Source organism: Eleutherodactylus coqui, chromosome 3, assembly GCF_035609145.1.
Source record: "Eleutherodactylus coqui strain aEleCoq1 chromosome 3, aEleCoq1.hap1, whole genome shotgun sequence".
Classification (NCBI taxonomy): domain Eukaryota; kingdom Metazoa; phylum Chordata; class Amphibia; order Anura; family Eleutherodactylidae; genus Eleutherodactylus; species Eleutherodactylus coqui.
In genome coordinates this window covers 281,145,983-281,159,126 of record NC_089839.1, presented here as the reverse complement: position 1 = coordinate 281,159,126, position 13,144 = coordinate 281,145,983, and the positions used below count along the sequence as shown (strand labels likewise).

The 13,144-nt window shown below is 44.8% G+C and overlaps 1 protein-coding gene across 4 annotated transcripts in view; it reads right to left on the bottom strand.

The window, feature by feature from the left end:
• Positions 1-207: 207 nt before the first annotated feature.
• RABGAP1L (RAB GTPase activating protein 1 like) overlaps positions 208-13,144 on the bottom strand; it is a 332,919-nt gene continuing 319,982 nt past the window's right edge. For 3 of the 4 annotated variants that reach the window (XM_066597506.1, XM_066597507.1, XM_066597508.1), the window contains 6 exons: positions 7,933-8,043; positions 5,354-5,458; positions 3,313-3,396; positions 2,104-2,175; positions 1,791-1,982; positions 208-920 (listed from right to left, as the gene is read on the bottom strand). In XM_066597506.1, the coding sequence (XP_066453603.1) occupies positions 744-920; positions 1,791-1,982; positions 2,104-2,175; positions 3,313-3,396; positions 5,354-5,458; positions 7,933-8,043 (741 nt within the window). In that variant the 3' untranslated portion in view covers positions 208-743. Of the gene's footprint in view, positions 921-1,790; positions 1,983-2,103; positions 2,176-3,312; positions 3,397-5,353; positions 5,459-7,932; positions 8,044-8,180; positions 8,491-13,144 lie in introns of those variants that run through there. The other variant, XM_066597509.1, reaches the window with a different exon arrangement.

Below are 13,144 nucleotides of genomic sequence, written 5' to 3'. Positions count from 1 at the left end.
AAAATTAGAAGTGGAACATAAATGGGCAAAACACATGCAGGAAAGATTGGGTTTGGCTTACGAATACTGATGCAAAATCCACGTGTGTGTAGTACTTTGTACAATGTCATATATGGTGATCTGTCCCCTTTAAATCCACTATCTACAAGCAGATCTCCCGAGGCGGATTTACACCCGCACCGTACGCAGCGCAATAAAAGACGCATCTCGCTTTAGCAATAAATTTTTATTACAGATAGTATTGTGGTGGGTTAATAAAATGGCAGGTTGCATACAATACAACGCTGTGTCCGTGGGCCAGAGCCCCATAAACGGATGATGAAATTAAAAGGAAAGAAAACTTTTGCACTTTTAGGCAGCGATGTGTCAAAACGTTCCATCCGATACGTAAATACGCGATTTCTATAAACATTTGTATTTTCACGGCAACATATTTTATACATACAAAACACGCACATGAATTAGGCAGCCCAGGCTAAAGCCTATGAAGGTTTCCGAGAGGATCGCCGGCGGCTGAAGCCCCAGGGGGCGCTTGTATATACTAAAATAATACAAGTCCATTAAAATAATAAAGTGTAAAAGTGGCAGCAGCCCGAAGTTCAGTCTCAGGAGGCAGAAAGAATCCACGGCCAGGAGGGCAGACCGTGGCCGGACACGCGGCAGGATCCAGCAGGCGGTGGTTCCCTCTGCTCGCGGTTCTCTGCTTGGTTGTCTTGTGCTCTTGTGGGTTTTGTCTCCTGCTGTTATGTGCTCTCCTTGGGTGCCTGTAGTACGGGGCTGGAGGCCTGCGCTCCTTGGGGGGACTGTGCGGTGGGCTGGGTCCCTGTGGCAGTTTTAATAGAGTTCAGGGTTTTGCTAAACCAGGAGTTTTTGGCAGCTTGGATTTCATTGAGCAGCGCTCCTCGCTGGTGCTCCAGCTCCTGTAGAGACCGAGATGAAAGGGTCAAAGATGGCTTCCTACTAGCAATTTAAAATGCAGTTGAGCCACATTTAAAAAAAAATAAAAACCGACACCACGGGTGGCAGGACCCCGGGACAAGGCTGTCTATTACCCCCATGTATTTTATTAAATTCTCAAACACTTTGGCATTCCAGAAATACATACGATGAAGTTTGGCTCAAGTACGGAGCTCCAAGTGCCGGAGGTAGGCTACACCAGCTTCTCCATGCCCGAAGCGGGAAGAGAGCGGTCAGTCTACATGCTGCAAGCGGAGAGAAGACACGTGGCCCACCTCCGTGACTCAGAGCTCCGTTCTTGCGGCAAACTTCCAACGTATGTTTTTTAGAAACGGCGCCGCGTTTCAAAATAACACAAACACTCATTGGGGCAATGGGCTTACCCGTCCTGGGTTCATGCTTAAGGTGTTTGGGCAGCATGAACCTGGCGATGGGTTCTCTTTAACTGCATGTGAATCAAAGACTCATTTGCCGAGCTGCACCCGCACTCACTAGTGAGGTGCAGCCCAGCAAGCAGTGGTGATCTGCAAATCAGCCACAGCGGGTACAGAGACCATAATTAACAAAAACATGTTCAGAATTATGTTGCAAAAGGACCTTAAATTTTCAGTTTTACACACATTTGCAAACCTCAGTTATAGAAAGTTGAAAAAAAAAAGGGGGCGTGACTAAACAAATTTCTACAGGAAAATATGAGATAATGCTGTATTCCAGACTCCCTCCAGTGTTTTACTTCGGTAATGAAGCTGGACGGACGGATGACCCTTTAACGTTGCGCTGTGTTAAACCGAATAAAATGATTCATGTCCTATATAATGATTCCCCACCCGTACCTGTATTTTACACTTGGCCTCCACAAGCTGCAGTTTGGTCTGTGCCAGCTCCAGCTCCATCTCTCGCAGGTGCTTCATCAGAGAGTCCTTCTCGTCATCTTCCCTGTCGCCAGTCTTGTCTCCGGAGGAGCCTTGTGCTGATCCTTCCTTACTGAAGATCTCGCTGCAGTGGCTGCAGGACATCACCTTGGCCTGGAGAGATGGAAGGTAATCCGTCATACACTGGATTCTAATATACATGACGACGTTCACTGTATTCACATCTCATATAATATCTTTATTTGTATAGCGCCAACATATGAGACGGTCTCACCTTTACAATCTCCAGCTCCTCCCGACTTGCGGTCTGCTGTTTTTCCAGCCGTGTACTCAACTGAGAACATATCTATCAAAGAAAAGGCGATGAGGGATATAAAAAAACCGTAATTCCAGTATTTACCCTTAATTAGCATTCAAAACAACATCTTTTGGGACATCTCATCCCACCAGGCAGTTGCATATTATATTTAATAAATCCCATTCCCCATTTATGATACACTATACTATAAAAAGTAAGAGCAGACATGAGCAAGAATCAATAGTAGTTTCCATATGTTAATTCTTGGTGGGGCTCTTAAGGCCTGAATGACATCAGGTACTCTCCATGGCATAGTTTCTACTAATGTCTGATGCACTTCAGCTGGCATTTCCCTGCATTCATCCTGCAAAGAACAGCAGAGTTCTCTCAAAGAAGATGGATGCTGTTCATATTTCCTGACCCGACGTTCCAGTTCGTCCCAAAGATGTTCAGTAGGGTTCAGGTCAGGGCTCCACAGTCCAATTGTGCAACATGCATATCCTCAAGCTAATGTAAAACAGCACTGGATTTGTGACAAGGCATGCTAGCTTGTCGGAAGTATGGCCGACCATTCCCAGAGTATTTCCACATTGTTAGCAGCACATTGCTGTTTAGAACGTCAAGGTACCCCTCCGTGTTCATAATTCTTCCACTACAACCGACGGACTACGACTGTGTCACGTAAAATATCCCTAGACCATAATGGAACCTCCACCGCACGTAACAGTTGGTACAACAGTATCAGGGAAAAGGCGTTCCCCGGCATCCTCCACACCCAGTACGTTAATGTAGTTTGAAGATGGAGAAATGCATTTCGTCACTATGTAGAATGTTTTTTCATTGTTCAACTGTTCACTGACGACACTCCCTACAACATTATAGAAGGGCCGATGCGTCTTCCTTGAGAGAACTTGCCAGATGTTTGCAGGATGAATGGAGGGAAAAAGCAGCTGAAGTCTATCAGACATAAATAGAAAGTAAGCCACGGAGAGTATCTGATGTCATTAGGGCCAAAGAAGCTCTACTAAGTATTAACATATGGAAATAAATACTAGTTTTGATTCTCTCTCAGGTGTCCAATTCCTTTTGGTAGGAAAGTGTCATATGGAGTTAGCGCCTCCTGCAGGAAGCTAGACTGCACATGTGAACAAGCCCTTACTCACGATTGTGATGACTGGCACTTACCTGTTTGTATTCCGCTATGATCGCCGTTGTCTTTTTAATTTCTTGCTCTGCCTTTTCTAATTGCTTTCGAAAAACCTCTTTTAGCTGCAGAAGAAAAAAGTCGAAGCATTTATTATCCATTTATATATTTTACAGGCGCAAAAACAGGTAAAGTGTAAGCAGAGCGATCGGCGGCAACATTGGTAGCGCTACAGTACTACAAGGAATATCCCAGCATCCAGACTGTACTGATAGTACTCCATGATAAATCCATCCTAAATCATAACAAACTCACGGCGGCTGCAGGCGACGCACAGCCTTATCCTGTAACCATCATGAAGGGAGATAATAAACATGGAGCCCAAAAACCCTACAGAGAAGGATTCTAAATATTAATCACTGTAGAAAAACCAAAAACGAGAGTACAAGATACCCAATCTCTACTTCACTCACCTTCTAGGTGTCGGGAAGGGTATTGTTTCTCCTTGAGGAGACACCTAGGAGGTGAGTGATGGGACATATAAGGCCATGCATGCTCCTCTGGGTAATATGCAAATAAGGAAAATGGAACAATACCTCTGCAGCGCCACCTATTGGATGGCAGCATTTCTTCAAATTAATGTCCAACCCTTTATACAGGTCTTAAAGATTGGGAAAGGATTTGCAGGAAGGCTGCTATCCAATAGGTGGCGCTGCAGAGGTAGTGTTCCATCTTTCTTATTTGTCTCCTTAAGGAGAAAGGATACTCTTCCTGACCTTTCTCTACTTGTCATGTTATTGCCTGTTCCACATGGCCAGCAGAGCGCTGGGCTTCTCTGACTGGAACACCTTAACCCTTCTATGACCAGAGGCCTTTTTGGCCTTCGTGCACAGAGTAAAATTTCATCATTCAGAATGCTGCATTTGTTTATCTACCCAAAAATGTTTAAGCTTCAGCCGCAGCATCTGTGGGTGATCATCATCCAAGCGCAGAAATTCTTTAGTAAAGGCCTAGAAGCATCTAATGTCAGGGTAGAACTCAGGGCAAGTTTTTAGCATTCTGCACGATAGGAACGTATTCACACCAGAGCAGAGGATGCGCATGCAAAATGGATCCGTGTCACGCAGGAGGCCTGCAAGTGGTGCATACCTGTTTGTTGAAATGTACGCTTTTAATTACCTGTACTTGTTCTTATCTGTCTGGATTTTGGTTGTCTAGGACGGCCACTGCAACTTTATATCTAGTAATGCACCAAACTGGCCAGCGTTGGCCAATCAGACAGCAGGTACAGTACATTGGTAGACTAAAGACCTATTTACACGCAAAGAATCTTTCAAACGATCGAAAGATTGACAGTTTAAGTGATTGTTTTACATAAAGTGTTAATGAACACTTTATCAGCTTCATTTGCGTGTAAAAGGGCCCCCTAGGAGCTGTTTGCAGAGCACAGCATTTGGTCTGAGCTCTGCACACAGCTCCATTATTCTCTTACAGCCTGTTGGCAGAATACATTGTAATCTCCAACTCCCGTGGAGAACACAGCGTGTGGTCCCTGCTACCTCTCTCTAGCTGAACGATGGATTTTCAACTCATCTTAAAATCATCGTTCAGCCGAAGAGTGAACGTTGGCAGCGTTTACACACAACGATTATCGCTCATATGCCATAGTTTGAACGAATTTTGAGCGATAATCGTTCTGTGTAAATGGACCTTTACACTACCGAAGCGCTGTGGGGATGAGGTAGTCTGAAGATTATCTTGGCCATCTTGGGTGTCTGAAAACAGGGACCGAAACCGGTAAATCAAACGGATGGCAGAAAAGAACAAGTGTAGGTGATATACCCCTCATCCTGTCCAATCCTCAAACCGAAGGGTCAGTTTAGTTTACATGGGCTGATCAGGAAGGGGTTAAGTATAGGTTTCGGAAAAGATTTTTGGACAGTGATCTCCTCCGAGACCAACTTATAAAATAGAAAAAGGCAACTAAGAGTACAACTTAGAGGACCTGCACACTTTTCTGAATTTCCCAGAGGTAACAGAATGGTGTCGGATAGGCTCACAGACATCTCACACAGTCCTCACCTGCGCCGTTTCTTCCTCCTGTTTGCGCTTTTCCTCCTCCGCTTCAATCAGCCTCTGTTTAGTGAGCAGAAGTTCTTTGTTCAACACCTCTGCCTTGTCTTCAGCCTGTCGACCAAAAATGCAGATGGTTAGTAGCTGATTACAGCCATAAGCCCGGATGGTGCGGCCATCTTGGTGAAGCAAAGGTTCATAAAGAGAATGAATCTGTCACCTCCTGCGGGCCGATCAGGATGAAGAGGAGAGAAGGAAGCCACATTGCTTGTAACCATCATGGCCTTTCAGAAATACTCAGTCTTGTAATGATAGCTGGAGGCATCGGCAAGTAAAAGGGCCTTTTACACAGAGTGAGTGCCGGCCAACATTTCTTCCCGATAACTGCCCGATGTAAGCATGTCAAGCAACCAAATGACAAACGATAACTGGTTTGTATGTCGTTGACTTTATCGTTTTGGTACACATAAATATTAGTTTGCCGCTGCACATCCTCTTGTGTAAGGGCTCATTTAAATGCACAGATATCTTTCAAAACATTGATAGATCAGCCATTGTGTTGCATAAAGTACTAATAGGTACTAATTGCTATTAGTACTTTATTAGCTTAATTTGCATGCAAATAATCTTCTGGGAGCTCTTGCAGAACTCAAGTCTTAGCTCTGTAATTAGCTCCATTGTTCAGCCACAGACTCCCCATGGACAATTCAGCACCATGGACAGCAGATACAGCATGTGGTCCTGCTTATCAGCTGTTCTGCTAGTGGAACTAACAGTTGAGAACAGCTGTAACCATGTTATCAGCTGTAATTAGCTCTACACGGGCAGAACACAGTGTGCGGTCCTGCTTATCAGCTGTTCTGCAGAACTAAAAATAGTCATTCGGCTGAACAGTGATTGATGGGCACATTTAGACAACGATTACTGCTCAAAAGACAGCTTTTGAGCGAATTTTGAGGGATAATTGTTGTGTCTAAATGGGCCTTAAGCAGGGGATGTGCTGCAGCCAATAATGGAAATGAACAAGTGCATGAACAATGAGTTGTAAATGATCGTTCATGCAGTCACTCATTTGTTCACAACCAGAAGAATACGCCCTTAAACGACTGCCAATAGACTTACTGCATTGTTGATCGGTGCTCGTTACAAGCAATTTATCTGAAATAGCTGACCCACAGCTTTGTGAACATACAGGGTGTTCCGCTCACACCTCTCACATTGTTAAGTTTGCAGAGCAGAGAATACAAATGGTAGGAAAATAAAACTATAGGGAATGCAAGAAGAACTCAAAAATTTTGGGCACAAACCAATAGACCTCTACATGTGCCCCACCGGAGCACAATCAATATCCAGTCTACTCAATGTCTTGCCCCCTTCTCTCCAACATGCCCACTGTTACAGTAGCAATCACATCATGGTTACGGACCTGCAAATCTGAGAGATCATTCAATGTAATTGTGAATACATGGTCCTTCATGTAAGAATAGTGAATGGGGCGGTCACCAAATTAGTCTGCTGAGTCCAATCCAGAGATCTGGAAAGATGTTATTGAGGGAACCTCGAACATTTATACTCCAATGTGTGGGGATTCGGGGAGACTCCATCATGCTGGAAGACTATATTAGTTTGTAGATCGGCTACTTGGGGGATACAGGAACTGCTCCAACATGTCATGGTATACGGGGCCAGTAACTCTATGTTCATCAAAAATACCAAAAACGCTAATCCTATCATGTATTACACCACAACAAGCATTCAGTTGTGGGCCATCTCGGACATGTAGTCATGGGGATTTTTGGTTCGCCATATCCGCACATTATGCTGACGGACGTATCCTGATAGATGAAATGTGGCCTCATCTGAGAACAAGACCTTTCCTAAAAAGTGACTGTCGGTGTTGATACAATCAAAAATTTTGGTAGCAAATTCCCATCTGGTCGGCTTGTTGTCTGGATTCAATTGTTGGGCAGTTTGCACTTTATAAGGATACATATGAAGCCCCTCATGCAGTCCTCGTGAGATATGCAGGCACTCGCAGCCATATGTGGTCTCTACCAGCATCACAAACACTGGTAAAACACTGTAGGTACGCCCGTGGGCATGAGGCCTAAGGAAGAACAAGGGGTCCTGGAAGTGATGATATGGCCCCACAGGGCCCTGAGCTCAACATCATCCAGTCTGTCTGGGATTACATGAACAGACAGAAGGATTTGAGCGAGCCGACATCCACAGAAGATCTGTGCTTAGTTCTCCAAGATGTCTGGAACAACCGCCCTGCTGAGTTCCTTTAAAAACAATGTGCAAGTGTCCCTAGAAGAACTGCTGCTGTTTTGAAGGTAAAGGGCGGTCACAGCAAATATTGGTTTGATCGACATTTCTCTTTTGTTCGTTCACTTTGCATTTTGCTACTTGAAGAACAAACTATTAACGCTCCTGTTTCTGAAAGCATTCTTACTTTGCAACATTTTCCCCCACCTGCCTAAAACTTTCACACAGTCCTGTACGCAAACAGGGATAATCCGAATTTGCCGGCGGTCTATGAACGACCACAGACCTGCATAGTTTATACGTAGTGGATAAAATCTCACCTGGTCCAAATCATTGCGCAGAGCGATCTTACTGGTGACGAGTTCATGCGCCAAGTCGTCATTTTCCTGTTCCAGTCTCATGCTGGTTTCTTGGAGCCTCCGGTTTTCTCTCTGCGGGCGAACAAGATGCAGACGGGTTACATTTCTTACTGCTAACTAAGGGAGAAGTAAGACAGCAGAAGCATCTTTAGTTAAGCCATTGCAGCCGGGACCAGAGCTCAGGGACACGTCTCCAGCAGTAGTTCTACCTGTTCGGTCACATCCGTCATCCCCCTTATCAGACGAGGACAATGAGAGTTGTAACCTACGAGCAGGTCAGGCAGGCCAGAATTAAACGCCGATGGTCTCTTGAGGACTGGTCACAAGCCGGCACACACGATCGGCAGCAGCCGGCCCTGACAGCGCAGCATTTTACTCAATTGACTGCTTGGCAGGACAAGGCAGGAAGAAGCAACAAGCCAAGGATTTCACAAGTGTAGGAGCGACTCGCCCCGGGCGGTTTTTGTTTACAAGAGACATAAAATGATACCAAGAACAGCCGCACAGCAGCTCTTCCAAACCACATGTACTCATAAACTCTGCAGGCCTACCTGTAAAACTACAACTTCCAGCGGAACCCGATGGGAGTTGTAGTTCTTGCAAAAGCTGACGACCACCTATCCAGAATACACAGCGGAAGCAATACTCACACGGTCCTTATGTAGCCAGTGCAGGATATGTTGGCTTGTAGGTGAATTGCGGCTATTTTTGGCCCTGCTTTCCTTGACTGATCAGCGACGACTTGTACCGAAGCCTCTGAGTGTCAGTGTGATAGGAAGGTTGGGTTATTTCCTGACTTGCTGCTGTGCAGGAAACAAAGCGACTATCTATTGCAATACAGGGTAAGACTTGGTGTTTACGAGAACTGACCGCACTATTGTCTTCCTGGAGAAACTTCTGTCGCTGCAATGATTAGAACGCAACAAATGGCTCTATAAGGTAAAAAAAACAAAACGGAACTTCCTTCTTCTAAACGAGTCATCGCAACTCCAAAGATAAAAAATCCCCAGTAAATATCTCTTTTGCTCATGACCCTATTACAGCTCCACACAACGTCCACTATTGGAATGCTGTAGAAGTCTATGGGCCCATATAAATCTGACAGATAAATAAAACTCCTGGCACACTTCATCAGTTGTCATATAATGGAGGTATAGTGTTACCAGTGGAGAATAACTCCATGACCGGGTGTCGGGGAGAAGAACCATATGGCAGCAGATAGACTGCCCATAGCAGGAGTCCTCAGGAAGGCTTTACACCACCATGGGGTTCGGTTCACCGGGCATGATACAGACCTAAAATACAGTATTTTGGCCAGGAGAAATCAAAAAGCTTTTGTTGCTTCTGACGACCACAGAGATTTTCCAGACTCCCTTCTTCCCCATCTTGCTATATTTCCCATTAATGGGTTTCAGTACTGAAATAAGAACATAAGACTGTATGGCGCATGACTAGATACATGAGCCACGGTTGGAGAGATCACCTACTCCGTGTTATGAAGTGGTCACCTGGTCACTTTGTCGGACTGGATCAAAAGCATTTAGGCTGGGTTCCCACAGGATGGAAATCCCGTGGCCTGCCCACACCGAAAAGCCACGTGATTTCCGCGGGAGACCCGCAGCCTCAAAACCCACAGCAGTTCACCTCTAGTTTTAGAGCAGTTCGGCCGCCAGCATTTCGTTGTGGCTTTCTCTCCCCATACAGAGGAGTGAGGCCGGAACGGAAAAAAAAAAAAAGAATGGACATGCTGCGGCTGTTAATTCCGTGCAGCATCATTGGTTCCGCCCGACTTTGACGCCCCATGTGGACGAGATTTTTGCAAAATCTCGTCTGCGTGGCTGGCTTATCCCGGGATAGGAGCTGCGGGCGGATTTGCCGCACACAAATTCTGCACAGAATCTCCGCGGCAAATCAGTCCCGTGTGAACTCAACCTTAAGGCTGGATATACACAGGCTACAAATGTATGTAGAATCCATGCTTTCCTATGGGTTCTTCCACACGAGCGAGGTTTTGTAGGCTGCTATATTACGAGAATACTAAATCATGGCACGCTCTATACAGCTGCGATTTGTAATGTTTTGTAGCCCATGTTTCCCTATGGAGCCTCCTTGTTTATTGCATCGCATGAACTTGCTATTTCGTGCGGTGCGATGGGAAAGTCCTATTAACTTTCCCGCTATAAAAATTGCGCGAGAAAATAATGGTTAGCAGCGACGCGATGCCACAAGAAAAAAGCATCACTGACGCTACAAAAGTGTGTGTACAAAGCTGCGATATCGATGTCGCCCGTGTGAAAGAGGAAAAAAGGTCTATAATGTTGCATCTATTGGAGAGACATAGGGGGAACTTTATTAAGACCGGCAATTCAAGCCGAGGGCCATAATAATCTTTCCACCGGCGCATGATGGATATTCTATTGCATATTTACCAATCCTCAAGCCCCCAGGGATTATAGATTTATCAGGGTATGACAATGTGTCTTCGGTCCCACCGTACAGGTAGCTGCTCCAGGGTCAGATCCTTCAGTATGCATGAGAATACGTATTTGTATGGACTGAGGTGTATCAGACTGACCCTCAGAAAATATTGTAGCAGCTCAATTTATTCTATCAGGGCAATTGATTTGATATATATATATATATATATATTGGCAAAATTAAGACCCAGAGAAGCCTTTCGGATGAGGGTTCTGGACAGTCACTATCCTGGAGGTCTGAATCGCCCTTCCAACTTGCTGATGTTTAGTGCTCCATGTCCTAGTCGACCACGCTGGTGATATGAGGTCATCTGCATCCTTAATGTGATTGATTATTCGCCATACGTGTAGCAGTGGTTTGTTTTTAACCAGAGACGTGAGGTTGGAAATTACATCATGAGGAAGAAGCCAATTTGTGAGGCTTGAAACGTGTAAAAAGCGCCCCCCCCCCCCTCCCTTTTATCCATCTGCTTCTAGGAGGAGGTTTTAAAGGATGTTATAAGAAAAGTTTTGTTTTCACCTCATAGCGTTGTGGTAACTGCAATAGGCAGAATGCAAAAAAAAATATTTATTTTTTTTGCACCTTGGTGGCAAATCTAGTGAACTACACCAGCTGCAATATGTCGTATGACAACAGACCAATGAGAAATCGTCAAATTTATTATACAATGAGATAAGCAGCCAAGAAAATGGGGGCAAAATGGGAATGTTTTTGAAAAGTTTGATAGTTTTGACATACAACTTATTGCAGTTACCGCAATGATATGAGCGCTGGAAGAAAGCTTGTACTTCAGTGGGTCACATGATTCACCTGCTCATGTCACGGCTAACTCAGAGTAACCCAAGAGTGTAATGATGAATAAGCCTTTAAACTGCTCTGGTACAATGTGATTGGTTGCTATGGGCAACAGAAAGTTTTTCGTTTAGCCAATTTAATAAATGTGCCCGATTTGTACTATAGACTCAATCTGGAAGCACTGATTATAGTGATGGGAGAAGAGGGCAAACTGTTACCTAACAGACAACAGCAAAATAGTAATATGCTCCATATTTACCAACATACAAAAAAAGTGTGGCCAGTCGGTTGCAACATTGCAAAAATATATCATGTAGCTACATGTGGCCAGTTGCATGAAAAAAAAATTGCGTAAATCTACAACAAGTTGGACCATTCCAACTGTGTTTTTCACCAGTTTAAGGTGGGACAAGAAAAAAAAAATATTTTCGCAGATCCTGCAATTTCCATGACGCTGTGACATAATCTATCTACACCGCGCTAACACCACTGTTACATCATATATAAAGGCTGGAATGCTACGGTACACTAAAGAATAATCTTTGGCCAAACAGATCACGTACGATGGGTTCCTGGCCTGAAGGCATCTGGGTGTATTCACACTCACTTCGTGAAAAGAAAAGGTCATTGGGGAAAAAAAAATGTATGAGCCTTATTTATCAAACCGGTTTCATTAAAAAAAAAAGTCTTTGTTGCCCATAGCAACCCTTCACAGCGCAGCTTTCGTTTTACCAGAGCAGATTAAGAAATTAATACTGATCTGCTGCTGGTTACTACGGGCAACAAAGTTTTTCTTTTAGATGGTTTTGATAAATGAGGCCCATTCACAAAGTTTACCACGGGGTGCAGCCTACCGATATCCTGGTCAGACTAGTGTACAGCGGCCTAACGGTCATTTATTCTATTTTGTTTCCCCAACGACAAAATTGTGAACTCTATACGGCTGCCTTCACATTTACGGCACAACATACGTTAAAATGCCAAATGAAAACCAAATGGACCATGTTATAGTCAATGGGGTCCATTCTGTGCTGTTCGGTTCCGTCATAAGACAGACCCGTTCGACCAGGGGATTCCCGTTTCCTGTTCCCGAACGGAACAGGTAAACGGAACCCCCAAGGCAGGTGTGAAGGGAGCCTAATCTTTGACTATACCCTAGTCACACTAAGGTTACAGAAAGAAAGGCAGGAGGCTACAGCAGTCCTGAGGGCGGCCTGGGACTAAATGGGTTATTCCAAGCTCATACAGTCATGGTATAGAACTAGGATATGCCATCACTTTATAATCGGTGACTGGTCCGACTTCTGGAACCCCTACTGATCCTGAGAATGAAAGGAGTGCAGCGCTGTGGCGCAGTCGCCATTACTCCCTGCCTAGCGGCGCTCCCGACTACCCGCCAGTCCCATTCACTGGAATGTGTATTCTCATTTCACAGCAGTTGGCTGGGTGCTGCTATGCAGGAAAAGACCGCGAAAGGCCTTCATTCATAGACTCAATGAGGGTCCCATAGGTCAGACCCCCACTTATTATAAAGTGATGGCATATCCTAGTAATATTCCATCCTTTTATGAGCTGGGACTAATCCTTAAAAGGAAATCCCAGACGTCGGGGCCTCATTTATTCTTTCAACTGCGTTAAAATTCTGGTGGAGAAAAGTGCCCGGATTTAGGCGTCACCCGCAGCCCGTCTCTTTTACTATGATCTCCATTAGAGACTAGCGTAGACTATTCCAAAAACCTACTCCAGTTCCTCAACACAAGTAGGTTTTTCATCTGGCACACGGACATACCACCAGATATATTAAGAGGACTGTGCCTCACTGAAATCAATGGGAGCTGCACCTGCAATTACAAGTGCCTACCACTACATCGGGGTCGGAGCTGCGGCTGCAATTACAAGT